The sequence below is a fragment of the Pelodiscus sinensis genome, chromosome 10, assembly GCF_049634645.1.
Source record: "Pelodiscus sinensis isolate JC-2024 chromosome 10, ASM4963464v1, whole genome shotgun sequence".
NCBI lineage: Eukaryota > Metazoa > Chordata > Testudines > Trionychidae > Pelodiscus > Pelodiscus sinensis.
In genome coordinates, this window is record NC_134720.1 from 52431053 (window position 1) to 52447058 (window position 16006).

The 16006-nt window shown below is 49.2% G+C and overlaps 1 protein-coding gene across 7 annotated transcripts in view; it reads left to right on the plus strand.

The window, feature by feature from the left end:
* LPP (LIM domain containing preferred translocation partner in lipoma) overlaps positions 1-16006 on the plus strand; it is a 555915-nt gene that overhangs the window by 519673 nt on the left and 20236 nt on the right. For all 7 annotated transcript variants that reach the window (XM_075938239.1, XM_075938236.1, XM_075938238.1 and 4 more), the window contains one exon: positions 11591-11769. In XM_075938239.1, coding sequence (XP_075794354.1) covers positions 11591-11769 — 179 coding nt within the window. The remainder of the gene's footprint in view (positions 1-11590; positions 11770-16006) is intronic.

Consider the following 16006-nt stretch of genomic DNA (forward strand, 5'->3'; position numbering starts at 1 on the left):
CCACCAGCCGCTGTGAGAGGGCTCTGTGGAATGAATCTCATGTGGGCAGGCGGTGTGCCTTTAAGATGAGAGGAAACCTATTAACAATCCCAGTTGCCTATTTTACAGTATGTAGAATCACAGCATCCTGGAGTGGGAAGGGACCTCAGGAGTCACCGAGTCCAGCCCCGTGCCCAAAGCAGGACCAACCCAACTAAACCAAACCAGCCAGGACTCTGGCAAGGCAGGTCTTAAACACCCCCTTCTGCGAACCCATCCCAGTGCTTCACCACCCTCCTAGGGAAATAGTTTTCCTAATCTCCAACCTACACCTCCCCCACTGCAACTTGAGACCGTTGCTCCTTGTTCTGCCATCTGCCCCACTGAGAACAGCCTCTCGCCAGCCTCTTGGGAACCCCCTTCAGGGAGTTGAAGGCTGCTCTCAACCCCCCCCTCGCTCTTCTCTTCTGCAGACTCAACAAACCCAAATCCCTCAGCCTCCCCTCGTAGGTCATGTGCTCCAGCCCCCGAATCATTTTTGTGGCCCTCCGCTGGCCCCTCTCCAATGCATCCACATCCTTTCTGTAATGGGGGGCCCAGCTTTGGACACAATACTCCAGATGTGACCTCACCCGTGCTGAATGTACTTCTAGCCGTGCATTCCAGCCCTTGGTAGCAACACCGTGCACCTGTTGGAGGATCTCAAAGGGAAATTCCCTCCCCAATCTCGGGCTTACAGACTGCTGAAGCACAGAGAGAGGGGTAGCAAATAACTACTTGAAAAGTCACAGAGAGTGTCACTGCAACCCTGGGTCCTACTCCTCCGCTGTAACTAAAAGACCACGTTACTTGCCAGGGTGATGTAAATCAGAAGATTCCTAAGTAGTCTCTCCTTCTGCCAATCTGAATCTGTTAAGTTTGTGTTTAAGGGTAAACAGTTCAAGTAACATTCATCGGATACATTTCACCTCTGGCAGCTGTTAGCAACTTCTCAAATGTGCCTTGCAGGATGACCGGAAAAAGAAAAGACCGAATAAGTTTGGGCTGCTTTTTGCTCTTCGTTGAAGGGTAACTAAGGCCTGACAAGTTTTGGAGAGTCGGGGCCGGATTCTGCCTTACCCCTTTTTTCCAACCTTTAGAAATATCTAGTACGTCAAGTTTTCATCTTCCCTGAGAGGTCTGTAGAAGATGCAGCCAGCTCCATCCAGCCTTTATTAAAGGGATGGGGGTTCTGAATCCCCCAAAAGGAGGCTTTTCTCCCCACGCATGTTTGAGTTAAACATGCAGTTACAAAACCAGAGTTTGCAACTTTGTGACGCTGTACTTTCTTGGTATTTTAACTGTCACAAATTCTCCAAAAAACGAGGAGTCCTGTGCACATTAAAGACTCACAGATTTCTTTGGCCAGAAACTTTTGTGAACAACACGGACTCCTAAAGGCTAACAGATTTATTTGGGCATAAACTTTCATGGGTTAAAAACCACTTCGTCAGATGCATGGAGTGGAAATCACGGAAGTAGGAATATATATTGTGAATATATATAAATATATCCCTACACAAAATTATGCACACACACACACACACATATATATATATATATATGATTTCCCCACACAATATATATATCCCTACCTCTGATTTCCCATCATGACTCTGACAGAGTGGTTTTTACCCACGAAAGCTTATACCCGGTGCTACAGGATTCCTTATCGTTTTTAAAGATACAGACTAACAGGACTGTGCCTCGGAGACAACTTATCCCAAAATAGCTATTCCAAGTCTTTTAAACCAGCCCGTTATTTCAAAATAGATTTTGAGATAATGGGCTCTCTATTCCGGCATCCCTGTATCCTTTGTTCCATGAGGGTTAAGGGACATTTCGGAATAACAGTTTATTTTGAAATTTGATGCTACGTAGAGAGTGCCAAATTTCAAAATAAGCTGTTTTGAAATTAGATCAAAATAAGATACACAATTTGAGCTACACAAATTGTGTATCTTATTCCGAGCTAAGAGTGCAGTGTAGATGCACCCTTGGAGTCTTCCAGGAAAAACAGGATAGACAGGACCTATATTTGTAAAGTAAAAAATATCAAGAAAAGGGGGGAAATGCATCCAAACCTTGTTCCTGTACAGTAAGCAAACATTACATTATGCCCAGTGGTTTTTTCCTTTTTCTAGTTAACTTTCTAACTTACGGTCATGGTGACCTTTCTCTGTCAATGCCAGCTTTTTACATAAAAAACATCAAACAGGAAGTTCGAAAAGAATTTTGTTTTTTTTCCTTTTATGGCTTCCAGAGTTTCCCAGTTTCTAGTCTCTCTGGTCTGCGAGGGATGAGTAGCAGTGTTGTTACAGTTGAGCCGTTGTGCCAAAGCCGCCAGGGTGAATGACTGCACTGCTCCGATTTAGTAAAGGCTCTGCAAATTAACTCTTCTGCCAAAACAAAACAACTTTCCAGCCTCCCAAACCATCTCTGTTTCCTGTTCTGTTAATGTCATGTGGTGCTGCTTGATTTGAGTGTTCGCATAACAATATGCTGTGCAAAATGTTTGTGTGTTTTCAAAGAGCCCTAATCAGTTTAAAGAGCAAACAGTTGGAAACGCCTCCACAGTTGCTCTGACAGGACTCGCTAATCCGGTTTGTAAATCGAACCAGTGCCTCTCGAGAAGAACCTCTGGCTTTTCCACAAGTGCCTCCAGGCAGGAGCACACTTGAACATCAGGTTTGTCTTCGCCATCTCTCATCTGCTGCCTGCGTACAGAAGCTCCTTACAATGGGACCGATCCTTCAACCCCCCAAAGTCCGCCTCAGGGTCAGGCACGCTGTGTCAGATGTCTGTAGTCCACAACACGTATTTTCAGTGCCAGTAATGCAAATGTCGTAAGCTCCTTGGGATATGAAACATCCTTGTTAACATAAGAACAGCCAGACTGGGTCAGACCAAAGGTCCATCTAGCCCAGTGTCCTGTTCTCTGACAGTGGCCAATGCCAGATGCCCCCAAGGGAGTAAACAGAACAGGGGATGATCAAGTGATCCCTCTGACAAACAGAGGCTAGAACACCATTCCTACCCATCCCAGTTAATAATTATTGATAAACTTGTTCTCCATGACTTTATCTAGCTCTTTTTTGAAGCCTGTTAAAGTCCTGGTCTTCATCACATCCTCTGGCAAGGAGTTCCACAGATTGACTGTGTGCTGTGTGAAGAAAAACACCCACTAGTTTGTTTGAACCCTGCTAGCCATTCATTTTGTTTGGTGAGCCCTAGTTCTTATGTTCTGTTGCTCTGTATTTGTACAGTGGCTAGAACAGGAGGGCCCTGAGCTGCTACCGCAGGACACGTAATTATAGCCAGTAAATGTGCAGTGTCCAAGTTTATGAAATATCCTGTCTGTCCTTGAGGAGAAATGTGAATATATTATCTCCCCATTTGAGAGAATAAGGACACTTTGCTGTAATGAGAATAAAAATAAACGGTGACCAGGATGAAATCTACAAAGCCAGGAGATGACTTCACTGTGAATACGAGTCAGTAGATGGTGACCCTGCTCATGTGAAAGAGTTGTTAAACTGTGGACACTGGCCAAGGGCCAGGGAATAAAGTCTCAGTTTCTTTCTATGTCTGAGTGTGGGAGCTTTTAGCAAACTATTTAGCTGTGGAATTTGGGGCGATTTCCTCAAAACAAAAAATCTGTGAAAGTCAGCCCAGCATAGAATCCTAGATCTGGAAAGGACCTCGCGAGGTCATCGAGTCCAGTCCCCTGCCCTCCCGGCAGGGCCAACCACCGGCTAAATCATCCCTGATAGATGTCTGTCCAAGCCTCTCCCGGAGGAGGCATAAGGGTTTTTTGCACAAAACGGAAGCTGCTACACTGCTTCTTTTTGTACAAAAACCCCTTGCACAAAAAGCATCAGCAGAAAATATGCTAATGATTTTGCGACTCATGCTAATGTGTTCATCATTAGCATACTGTCTGCCACAAACACTTGTAGTGTAGACATAGCCTTAGATACCTGAAAACCGTTATCATGTCCCCTTCTCAGTCTTCTCTTTTCCAAACTAAACAAGCCCAATTCTTTCAGCCTTCCCTCACAAATCATGTTCTCTAGACCGTTAATCATTTGTGTTGCTCTTCTCTGGACCTTCTCCAATTTCTCCACATCTTTCCTGAAATGCGGTGCCCAGAACTGGACACACTACTCCAACCAAGGCCTAGTCAGCGGAGAGTAGAGCAGAAGAATGACTTCTCGTGTCTGGCTCACCACACTCCAGTTAATACAGTCCAGAATCATGATTGCTTTTTTTGCAACAGCATCACACTGTTGACTCCTATTTAGCTTGTGACCCCTGGATCCCTTTCAGCACAGCTCCTTCCTAGACAGTCGCTTCCCATTCTGTGTGTGTGAAACAGATTGTTCCTTCCTAAGTGGAACACTTTGCATTTGTCCTTATTAAACATCATCCTGTTTACCTCACACCATTTTTCCTATTTGTCCAGATCATTTTGAATTATGATCCTGTCTTCCAAAGCAGTTGCAACCCCTCCCAGGTTGGGATCATCTGGAAACTCAATACGTGCACTCCCTATGCCAATATCTAAATCACTGATGAAGATATTGAACAGAACCGATCCCAAAACAGACCCCTGCAGAACCCCACTTGTTATACCTTTCCAGCAGGATTGTGAACCGCAGGCCATTCTGTTATTCTCATTCTGCCCACTCTTCTTAATGTGTCTTTTCTTAGGAAGGCTGCTTGGTGGAAGAGCCTCTTTTGGTGGCTGGTTGCTTCGTAACCCAGGATGCCCGTGTCCTATGTCATGGAAGTTTTCTGTCCCTTTCCTCTGGGTTTCTCAGGAATTGACTCTCTGAGTATCTACTGATTTGAGACTTCTAGCCACGTTTAGTGCCCCTCTTGGTCACCGATCCTGTCTGCTTTTCCGGTCTCTGCTCTCTCCTGTTCCCTTCTTGCCAGCCCTTCCCCTGGGGGCATCTCTGGCAATCACTTCAGAAGCTTGTTCTCCAAGGAGCTTGACAAAGCCCTGGCTGGGTTGATGTAGTTGGGATTGGTCCTGCCTTGGGCAGGGGGCTGAACTCGATGACTCCTGAGGTCTCTTCCAGCTCGATGGTTCTATGATTCTAAGGAGTTTTTGTTTCCTTGACAGCAGTGCAATGTTGAAATTTACGCTTTGATCCCATGCATCTCCTCCAATCCAGCCCCCAGCATGCACTCCCCTCCCCCATCCTTCAGCACCTGTGGCACCCATGACAGAGGCTACAGCAGTTGGTCCCTCATCGTCCGTGTCTGGAGGGTGGTGTGTGGCCATCCCTCAGTGGAAGGAACCCTACACACTGTCCAGACTCCCTCTAAAATTGCTTATTAGCAACCCCTCTGTTTTAATAGCTCTTCCCTCAACCCGCTCTACTTTTTCATTCCGACCTCAGCCTTGGTGTGCATCCTCTCTAGTTTAATTCCCCCTCTTGTCACATTTGCTAGGACCACAGGCTATAAATTACAGAAGCGCCGCTGTAGAATTTCCTGCCACGAATCCTCACAGGAAAGGGAGAAAAGCGGAGCTGCTACCAGTCACCCGACCCTGTGGCACAAGACAAATTGATGTCTTGAGCAGTGAAGGGGCAGCCATGGGGGCAAGCCTGCAGCTCTTTCGGTTCCATGGATACAAAGCCCAACTGCGTTAATCCTGACAAGAAAATCCAGTTCCTGCAGAGAGAAAGCATGTCAGCCTCATTTGTTGTCTTTTCTCTGCAAGTGAGAATAAACCCCAGACCAAAGGAAAGTTTAAAACCTCTGGGAATAGTAACCTTCGGGGCAGACCGCTTATTAGACCAGCAAAACGCTGGTAGTGAAGGAACAAAGTTTACCAGGAAAACTGCCTTTTTGTGGCTACAGTTTATTCCAGCCTCACTCCCCTCGAGCAAATGAGCATGTGACAGGGTGGTCCTGCCATACCTTGTCCCAGAAACACCATAGAGAGGTCCTCCAAGCAGGCAAGAGTGGCAGCGGATGAGCCAACCAATCAGGGGCCAAGAAGGCCTACAAAGGGAGCTGCAAGTTAGAGATGCAATCAGTGTCGCTGGAGCCTGCAAGGAGAGAAGACCACGGGTGACTGGCTGGCTAAGGAAGCAGCAGCACCATGGAGAGCTCTGTGTTGGGAGCTAGCATGGATTATATGATGAACTGTAACAGAGCCCTGAGGTAAGGGTGAGGACCCTAGCTCCAGGAGGGGAAGCCTTGGAGACACCACTCTGCATCTGAGGGGAGAAAAGACTGAGACCATATAGGGGGCACCAAGATGGGCCCTGGTAAAACATGTGCCCGGAAGGGGTTTTGAGTGACTCACACTAGGCTGTGATTCACCTGGAAGGCTGAGTAGCCAAAAAGGCTTTTAAAGAGACAACGCAGGCATACGACTCAACCAGACTGGGGGCACTCACGGGAGGTGAGTACTCCCCCATTACAGAGTCGTACCAGGAAAAGCACCGTGTTGCTGGAAAAGCTGTGACTACACTAGAGACTTCTGCCAGCACAGCTACCTCCGTCAGGGATCACACACTGGCACACCTCTGACCGACACAGCTTGTGCAATAGAAGGCTGAAAATAGACCTGGGTTAAATGTTGGTGTCTCAGCCAGGACCAGTCCACATGTCTCTGGTGTGCAACTTCCCCATGCCCAGCACTGGTCTAGCACTCAGGGAGGAGGGAGGAAAAGAGCTTCAATTCAAAGAATGCATCCATCTTTTAGGCTACATCTACACAGGGTCGCTATTTTGGGATACTAGCAATTCTGCATCTTTAAACATGCCCGCTATTTTGAAATATATTTCTAAGTAACAGGCGCGCTATTCTAGCGTCCCTGTAATCCTCGTTCCGTGAGGGTTAAGGGACTTGTCGGAATGGCGCTTTATTTCAAAATTTGGTGCTGTGTAAACAGTGACAAAATTTGCAATAAGCTATTTCGAAATTACCTCAAAATAAGCTACACAATTTGCATAGCTAATTTTGAGTTAAGGGTGCTGTGTAGATGCACCCTTAGTGAAAAAGGGTTCACACTCTAAAGGCTCAGATGCACACACAGGGTATGTCTACACTTTCACCCTAGTTTGAACTAGAGATGCAAATGTAAGCATTCGAAATAGTCAGTGAAGCGGGGATTTAAATATCCCACACTTCATTAGCATGATCTTGCCGGCATGTTACTCCGATCAACAGCTGTTTCGAAAGTGAAAGTGTGCACCGGGATGCGTTAGTTCAAACCAAACCCCTTGGTTCGAACTAACATTACTTCTCAAAAAATGAGGCTGGCCATCTCCTCACTGCTGATTGTGTGTGGAATGGCCTTCCAAATTCACTTGGAAATGTTTCAACTGAATGTTGGAGATGTGTGTGGGGGCGGGGGCGGGTTTGGAGAGGAGCAGCCTTGTGGAAACTAAAAAAGTTTGCCGGAGAGGTCTGGTTGCAATGAATTGCCAATTGAAGTTGAGAAAAACGTTTCACAATTTGTTGTCTCTCTTGACAGTATCTAACCAAAAAAAAAGTTTCCACTTTGGTTCACAACAATTTTTTGGTTTGGAGTTTCAATTAATTTATAGTTAAACAAAGAGGGAGGATTTAAAAAAAGAAGAAGTAGAAATCAAAGCACCCACACTTTATACTGACCCTGGTACTAAAGTGCAAGGAACCCAATACCTTAATGTCTGTCTCCTGATTTGACCTGAGCCAATATGACAAATCAGTTAGGCTTTTCCCACAGTCAGAAAGTTGGAACATATGGTGTACTCGGACATACGGTGTACTTGGACATATGGTGTAGTTGGACATACGGTGTAGTTGGACATACGGTGTACTCGGACATACGGTGTACTCGGACATACGGTGTACTCAGATAAATCATCTTCCACCCAAAGTCCACAGTAGGAAAGCTGTTTTAGCCCCAGAACAGTGTTCTAGCATGTTCTTCAGCTTGGTTGGCTTCTGAGGTGTTAGAGCAACAAACTGCGAAAGAGAGCAGCATTGTAAAACCAAACATACATCGCTGATAGACGCAAAAATACCACTAGAGCACTCACTGGCCTTTGGGGCATGGTTTGGGCATGCAAGGTAACCAGATTACAGAGCCAAAAAAAAACCCCGGTTAGATCTGTAGGCCAAATCTGGGTTTGTAGCAAGTCAGCGATTGTTGGCATGGATGTGAATGAGACTGGCACTCATTCTTGCATCTTTCAGGAAATGCCTTGTAGGGGAATGTTCAACCAAAGATCTGACAGGGAAATCCCCTTACGGAACCCGATTCCCAGAAAGGGACGTTAAGTTGGACTCTGAAATGAACTACTTTGTGTTTCTGACTGGTATAGACATGGAAGAAGAAGAAGAAGAGTAAATTCCCTAGGATTCATTTTCAAGTGTCGAAGGGATTAGGAGGGAAATTAAAACGCTTGTCTAAGATGCGGTAGCATCCAGCGATGGTGGCGCTATGGCAGAGCCGAGGTTGAGCAGATAGCCCGTGGACAAGGGAAGCACCATCCAATGCCAGAAGCTTGTTATTTACTGGCATGGGGTTCCCAGCCAATATTCCCCTGAGCTCAGTGGCCTGTGTTCTCCAGAAAGTCAGGTTAGACTAACACCAGGGTCCTTCATGGCCGTCCGATCCATAAAGAAGAGTTAGCTGTGACCTATGGCATGCCTGCCCGGGCTGCTGCCTCTAGAGAGTTCTCTGTAGAAATATCAGCTACGTGCAAAAGTCCTTGTAATATTGAGGTTTTGGATCAGGGGTGGGGAACCTAAGACCCGAGGGCCAGTTGTAGCCCCAGCTTGCCTGGATCCGGCCTCTTAGACTCAAGGCTCCCTCCTCAGCATTGGGTAGCCCGTGCTAGCGCACCAGGCCCTCCCGACATATCCCCGGAGAGCTAGAGCGCACACAATCGACTAGCCTGATAGCAAGGAATTTATTTCCTCTCTCCAGCCCCAGTTCATTGCTTCATTTTACTCCTTTTGAGTGGATTTCTGTGGGGAATTCTTCTAAACCAAAGGTCTGAGCCCACATCTCCTGTGGTGTTCCAGAAACAGCTTTTTTTTTTAAATAACGCACATGGAATGGGAAGCATTTGGAATGAGGCAAGAAGAAAACCAGCAATGACCGGTTTATGTGTCGGCGATGCACATAGCAGCCACGCCCAACTCTGAGGCAATTGCGGAGGAAAAGTCCTTAGAAAACTGCATAACGTTCCTTGGAACTGGGCAGGCTTGTAGAATTCCCCGTGGTAGGTACGAGGGACGGAGCAAACACTGCAGTACCATGCTCTGTTTAAGGCAGGCCTGGTGACTCTGCTTGGGTGCTTCTGCAAAGAGAAAATCATGCAAAATGACTGTCCCCTGTTCTCTCAGGTACATCAGCCACTGGTAGGATGATGGTGATAGCCAATAAATAAAAAGCCCAGGAATTTCCACCTCGGTTATTACAGTTAGCCAGGATATGATGCAAAATCTGGCCAGGAACCAGCCCGCAGCGGTGACTGAGTCCTTTTTCCAGCCCAAATAGGTCGTTCTTACAATGGGTTGAAATCTAGGGCGTATCGTACCGAGTCTCAAAAACAATCCAGTGGTTCTCTGCCCATTCTAAGGTAAGCGAGCTGCTGGAGCTCCGTGTGTCTTTCCCGTCAGTTGCCGTCTGGGAGATAAGGCCCCAAGGCCTATGTTGCAGTATAGGATTTACCCCTCTGGGCTCTGTGGTGATTCATGTTGTGCAGGATGCGTCAGGAGAAGGGGCTTGCCCGCTGACATTCTTGGCTAAGACAAGCAATCACCGTCCAGTCTTGTAGCTGGCCGAGTTTTCAGTGGGGACACAAGGAATGCAGGAGGAAGCGTGCAGGTTCCCTGTGGCGACGGTCAACATGAAAATACAGATCTGTGGAGTTTAATTGCTCCCTTTCTGCTGGATTTTTTTTCCCCTTTTCTGTTAATCCCAAAGATCACAGACCTCCCTGCTTCCGAACTTCTCCAGCCGGGGTTTGAACATATGGCTCTTGTTTGAGAACGCCAAACATTTCCAGTGAGGCTAGCAGGTGGGATTCTGTCCTGCGCTCCAAAGAAATAAACCATCTGAGCTTCTCCACGGAGGCAGCCTTTGCATCTGTCTGCATGGAATGTGTCTCTCCAGGTGGCATGCGTATTGCAGGTGTTTGATTTCCAAAGGCGAGGTTCATTGGCAGGCTATCGTCACACGAGCTGTCCCGGGGAGGGTTAGCACACAGGACACAGACAGTCCTTAGAAGCCGATTTCTATCGGTGTGTACAGAGCATGCCTGGAGGGAGGAAAGGGAGGAGTGAATCTTTTCACAGAGCTGCCTTGAAATGAAAAGTGTTTTCTAGCTTCAGTGCACCAACAATTGGGCTAGTTCAATACATAAGCTCCTCAAACCAAGATGGCAACACACCGCCATGAAAACGATTATTGAGAGCCATGGGATCTTGAATGGCTGGGGGCAGAAGCCAAATTAGACAAATTAGTACAGTTTGAACCACTCGAGTCCAGCACACTCGGGACCAAACTGGTGCTGAACCAGAGATTTTTCCGGACCACCGGAGGTCAATATTGTCTAGCAGTATGACCAACACTTCCACTGCTTACTGGGCTCTTAGAAGACAATGAGGGGTAAATCAGAGCTAAATCACAGCACAGAACACTGAGAACCAGGACTGGGGGCTGTAAACAAACTTTATGGGACCACAGGAAACTCAGCCGTACCCATGCTAAGTGGACCTCTGGCTAACTGAAATCATGCCGGACTACAGAGGTTGCTGGACCAGAGAGTGCCGGACTAGAGAGGTTCAACCTATACAAAATTGTGGGTGGAACTGACGAAAGGGGAGATGGCAAACGGGTTGTGTGTAAAGGGGAACTATCTAGATGACTAATGAGGTTCACGGGTTGAGCTGGGGCCAGTCTTAGGCCGTGTCCAGACTCAGGGTTTTTTTTGGGAAAAGTAGCCTTTTCCCGAAAAAACTTCCCCTGCGTCCAGACTCAAGCCGCGGTCTTTCGAAATTATTTCGAAAGAACGCGGCTTTTCTTTCGATGGCGGTAAACCTCGTTTCACGAGGAAGAACGCCTTCTTTCGAAAGTTCCTCTTTCGAAAGAAGGCGTTCTACAATGTAAAGAGGCCGTCTTCGAAAGAGAGCATCCAGACTCGCTGGGTGCTCTCTTTCGAAAAAGCGGATTTCCTCTATCGAAAGATCCGCCTGCAGTCTAGACGCGATCTTTCGAAAGAGGCTCTTTCGAAAGATGCTTTCGAAAGAGCCTCTTTCGAAAGAAGCCTGCAGTCTAGACATAGCCTTAGTGTTTTTCTTAATGCCCCCCGCACAAAAAGTAGGAATGTGCTAATGAATTTGCTGATGATACAAAGTTAGGAAGCATCATCAGTACAGAGGTGGATGGAAATAAACAGGCCAGAACTCTCTGATCTGTGCATGCAGCAACCAGGTAAAACCAAAGGGCCTCGCATTTCCTGGCCGAGCAGTTGCAATCCCAGCCTGTGGGAATCTCTGCCCTGGCATTGATGTGTGTGTGTGTGTGTGTGTGTTTGCTTACAGAACACCCTGGAGCAGTGCAGCGTCTGCACCAAGCCCATCATGGAGAGGATCCTGCGAGCCACGGGGAAAGCCTACCATCCGCACTGCTTCACCTGTGTGATGTGCCACCGCAGCCTGGACGGCATCCCCTTCACGGTGGACGCCGGCGGGAACATTCACTGCATCGAGGATTTCCACAAGTACGGCCCGGCCTGCTCTTGTCGGCGTCTCCTGCCCTGGAGCGCGGCCTCTCTGCCTCGCTTCTAAAAATCGCTTCTCTCTTGACGGGGGAGGGACCTACCCAGCTGTATAATCTTCCTGGAAGTCCCTGGAGGCCAGGGAGCCAGCAGGCACCCCCAGCATGCCAGCTGAATTGGCATGGGGAGGCGGTTGTGGGAGGATTTTTCCCTTTGCCTCCCCAGCTGCCTGGTCCTTCTCACGTCAACAGAAAACAGCAACCCTGGAAGTCCAGAGGTGCAAACAATGTGAAGTTTTGGGGGTTAGCTTCCCGCCAGCATGACTCCAGTTTGCTTTCCTTTTTTCCTTGGTTTTCCCCCTGGTTTTCTCGTTCCCTCCCCCTTTATCCCTAAGATCTATAGCCATATTTTCAGGTATTCCCTCACCCTTTTTGGGCTTGGGGGCCGTACACAAGTAAGAAGACCAACAAAAACAAACCTAGCCCTCAAGTGAGGAGGAGATAGACCCTCCCCATATTCCCCTCGCACACCAGAGCCTGGGGGGGCCAGGCTAGTTGATGTAGGGTGTGGCAGTGGGGGAGGGGGACTGTAGCACCAGCACAAGCTCCCCAATGCTGGGACCTCGGGGGGCCGGATCCAGGCAAGCAGGAGCCGCATCCGGCCTCCGGGCCTAAGGTTCCTCACCCCTGCCCTGACCAGTCATTGTACTGAACTGTAACTGACCAGCGTAACTCATTGGCACATGTTTATCTAACCAGTTCTATCCCAGCACCTTAATGGGGCTGCATCCAGCAAAAGGGAATGATACAGGAGACGGAAACGATCCAAGAACCAGACCGAGAAACGACTGAGGGATGCGGAGTAGGCCCTGGCCAGACAGAAAGCTGTCCACCTAAGTTTCTAGGCCCTTCCCTTTATCTGTAGGCCATAGATCAGGGGTGGGGAATATAAGGCCCGGGGGCTGGGTGTGGCCCCCAGCTTGCCTGGATCCGGCCCCCGAGGCTCAGGGCTGCCCCCCAGCCTTGGGGAACCCACGATGGTGCCTGTCCCCCGCCCGAAGGCTCCGGTGTGTGAGGGGAATGTGGGAAGTGTCTTTCTCCTTCCCAGTCGGGGGCCACCTCCGTGGGTGGCCCCCAGCTGATTTTTCTGCAGGTCAGCAGCCCCCGGCCCAAAAAGGGCTCCTCACCCCTGCCATAGAGAATAGCCCTACGTTGCTGGAATGGGCCTGGTTTTCGCAGGAAGGCTTTGGGCTGGTTTGGAATGTGCCAAAGAACAAGGCCTGGGACAGAGACTTGGGGCTTACATTGGCCTTTCCAGACAGGCCTGACTAGCTGTGTCCTAACGGGGGCCACGTGGATTTGTCCTGCATCCGCGGCAAGGGATGTCTGCGTGTGCACAGATCTCCCGTCACACCTTGCGCGCGCCACTCGCCCGGGGTTCTGCCTGTAGGGTGCAGGCCCCCCGGGATTTCCTTACCCCCTCCCACCCCGACTTCCTGCTGCACTTCGCCGATGTGCTGCGTGCCTTGCCTGCGGCCTGCAGAGCACAGTGGGTTAGTTGCCTCCCCCTCCTTTGTTTCCATCTGTTAATGAGCCCTAAAGGAGCTAAGGAAACATTCCTAATAATAATCCTTGATGAAATATCTATTTAAAGTGCACTGCAATGGAGGTAGCTGCGGTCTCCCCCCTCCCCATATTGCAGCTAATCGGAGACAGGCACGTACGTAGACTAATCAAAGCACCAATGTTTCCCTAGCTTGGGAGCGACAGACACGGTACACCCCTCAATTAAAAGAGGAAGTCAGTACCGACGAATGTGGGTTTCCATCTCAAGCACTTATCGTTTAATTTCTAAGGGGGCAGACTTAATTAGAGGCTCGTGACATCAGCGTGGGGACCTGGGAGCGCCGCGCGGCAGACTTGCCTGACAAAAGGAATTGCAGCCGCCATGCGGGAAAATGCTAAACTCCGGCATGAAAGGCTCCCTGAAGCTCAGCTACACTGCGTCTTTGGCAGCTGCAGAGGCGGCTGTGTGTTCGCTCTCCCTGTGTGTGGCTCAGCAAGACTCCAGAGAAAGCATCCAGAGGGTGAAATTCACCCTTGTGCTGAGGGCGGCAGAAAGCCAAGGCAGGGGCACTACATTATGTCCCACTTAAGCTCCCTACGCCGCATGTGTCACTATATGCCAGATGGTCCTGCCCCTTCTGTCCCTACCTGAGAGATTGACTTCCTCTGGGAAGAACTAAGAACAGGCAGAACCTCTCTAGTCCAGCACCCTCGGGACCTAACCGGTGCCGAACCAGAGAACTCGCCCGACCACGGGAGGTCAGTGTTGTCTAGAAGTATCACCAACACGGCCATTGCTTGCTGGGCTCTTAGGAGACATTGAGGCGTAAATCAGAGCTAAATAACAGCACAGAACACTGAGAGCCAGGACTGGAGGCTGTAAACAAATGTTATGGGCCTGCTGGAAAGTTGGCCACACCCATGCTAAGTGGACATCCAGCGCGCTGAAATCATGCCGGACCACAGAGGTTGCCGGATGAGAGTGCCGGATTAGAGAGGTCCAACCTGTACCTTGATGGGTTAAACGGTGCCTCTGCCTCATACTGCCCCTCAACCCATGGGTGAATTTCACTCTGAGACAGCAGATGGCATAGGACTAGGATCTGAACTGGATAGGTACAAGGCTGGGAGGACATGCAGGGATTTGCAGACCGAGTCGGACTACTGAGTCCGTCTGCAATCAGTGCAGAGTGTGTGCTCTGAGGTATGTTCCACGGTGCTTGCACCCAGGTTTAGTTGGTACAGGGAAGGACACTTCCATTGCTTCTCTTTGGCCTCCGCTCCACGGCCTCGTGTCTCATTCAGTGGTCACCAACCAGTAGATCTTGGAGCCTCTGACAGGTGATTCTGAGTGGTTTGGCCAAGAGGCTGCCAAGTGCCAGCACTTCAGCTGCCCCTCCTCCCACTGCTGCTCATCTCCTGCCCTTTGCCTTGGGTTCCCCTTCCCCCTCCCCCCCCTGCCCCCGAGCCTCCTGCTTGCTGGGAAGGGAAGGGAGAGGAGAGGGGATTGATGTCAGGATGTCCCCTCTTCCACCCTGTATTCTGTCTCCACAGAAAAGGGAGGGGGACACAACAGGGCTTGGGATGGGGGGAGTTTGCTGGCTGCTTTTGGGAGTGGTGCAGGGCCAGAGCGGGGGGGACCCTGCCTTAGCCCCACTGCACCCCCACCCAGGAGCCAGGGATAAGCAGTGTCCAGCTGGAGCCAGCTCCTAACCCTTCCCTCAGTCATGAACCCCCTCCTACATCCCAAGCCCCTGCCCTAGCCCTGAGCCCCCTGCACCCACACTCCCTTACCGAGCCTGTACCCTGAACCATCCCCCCTGCACCTCAATTCCCTGCCCCAGGCTCAGCTCAGAGCCCCCCTCACACTCAAAATCCCTTAGCCCAAGACCAGAGCCTGGTCTTAAGTTGCACTTAGTTGAAAAAGTGACCTCGTGGCTAACACGGTTGGAGACCGCTGGTCTAATTATTAAGAACATCGATCTAACGTGCCCATTTTGCCTCGGTTTAATTTTACCTCCCTGTAGCACGTACAGGATTCCTTTCCCAGCAGCGGGGCCCACAGCATCGCCAGGCCCCCAGAAGGGGCGGAGCTTCAGGTGGAAGGGGCGGGGCTGAGGCCACTGGGGCAGTAGCCGCGGTGGCCGGGAACTCTGGGCCCTTTATATCACTGGGCCCTAGGACATGTCCTCCCCCCATAAGTGGGCCTGTTCTCCACGGTTCCTGCCTTTTAAATACTAATATGGCACCTGCATAACCTTTGGGTAGAAAGTGAGTGAGAAGAAGCATTCAGGATGTGCTGACAGATATGGAGGCAAGAAGGAACAGATCGAAGGGGATTGCGGATGCAGAAATACACTCAGTAAATCTAAACACTGGACCCAAAATCTGGAGGGGGAAGATTCACAAACATTCAAAAGTATTGTAGACCTCTTCTTTTGCAAATTGTGGCAAAAAAAGCTGCTCTTAAAAATTCCTGCAAAATGTTTTCCTGAAAAATTGTCATTTCTGAATATTTTCAGGTTTTATTTTTTTCACTCGTTTCATTCTTTTTTCCTTTATGAAATCTACAAAATCATGACTAGAGAGAAAGTAGATCAGACGGAGTAAATAGCATTTCCTTATAACAAAAGACATGGGCGGGCAGGGTCACCAAATGAAATGAATAGGTTGCA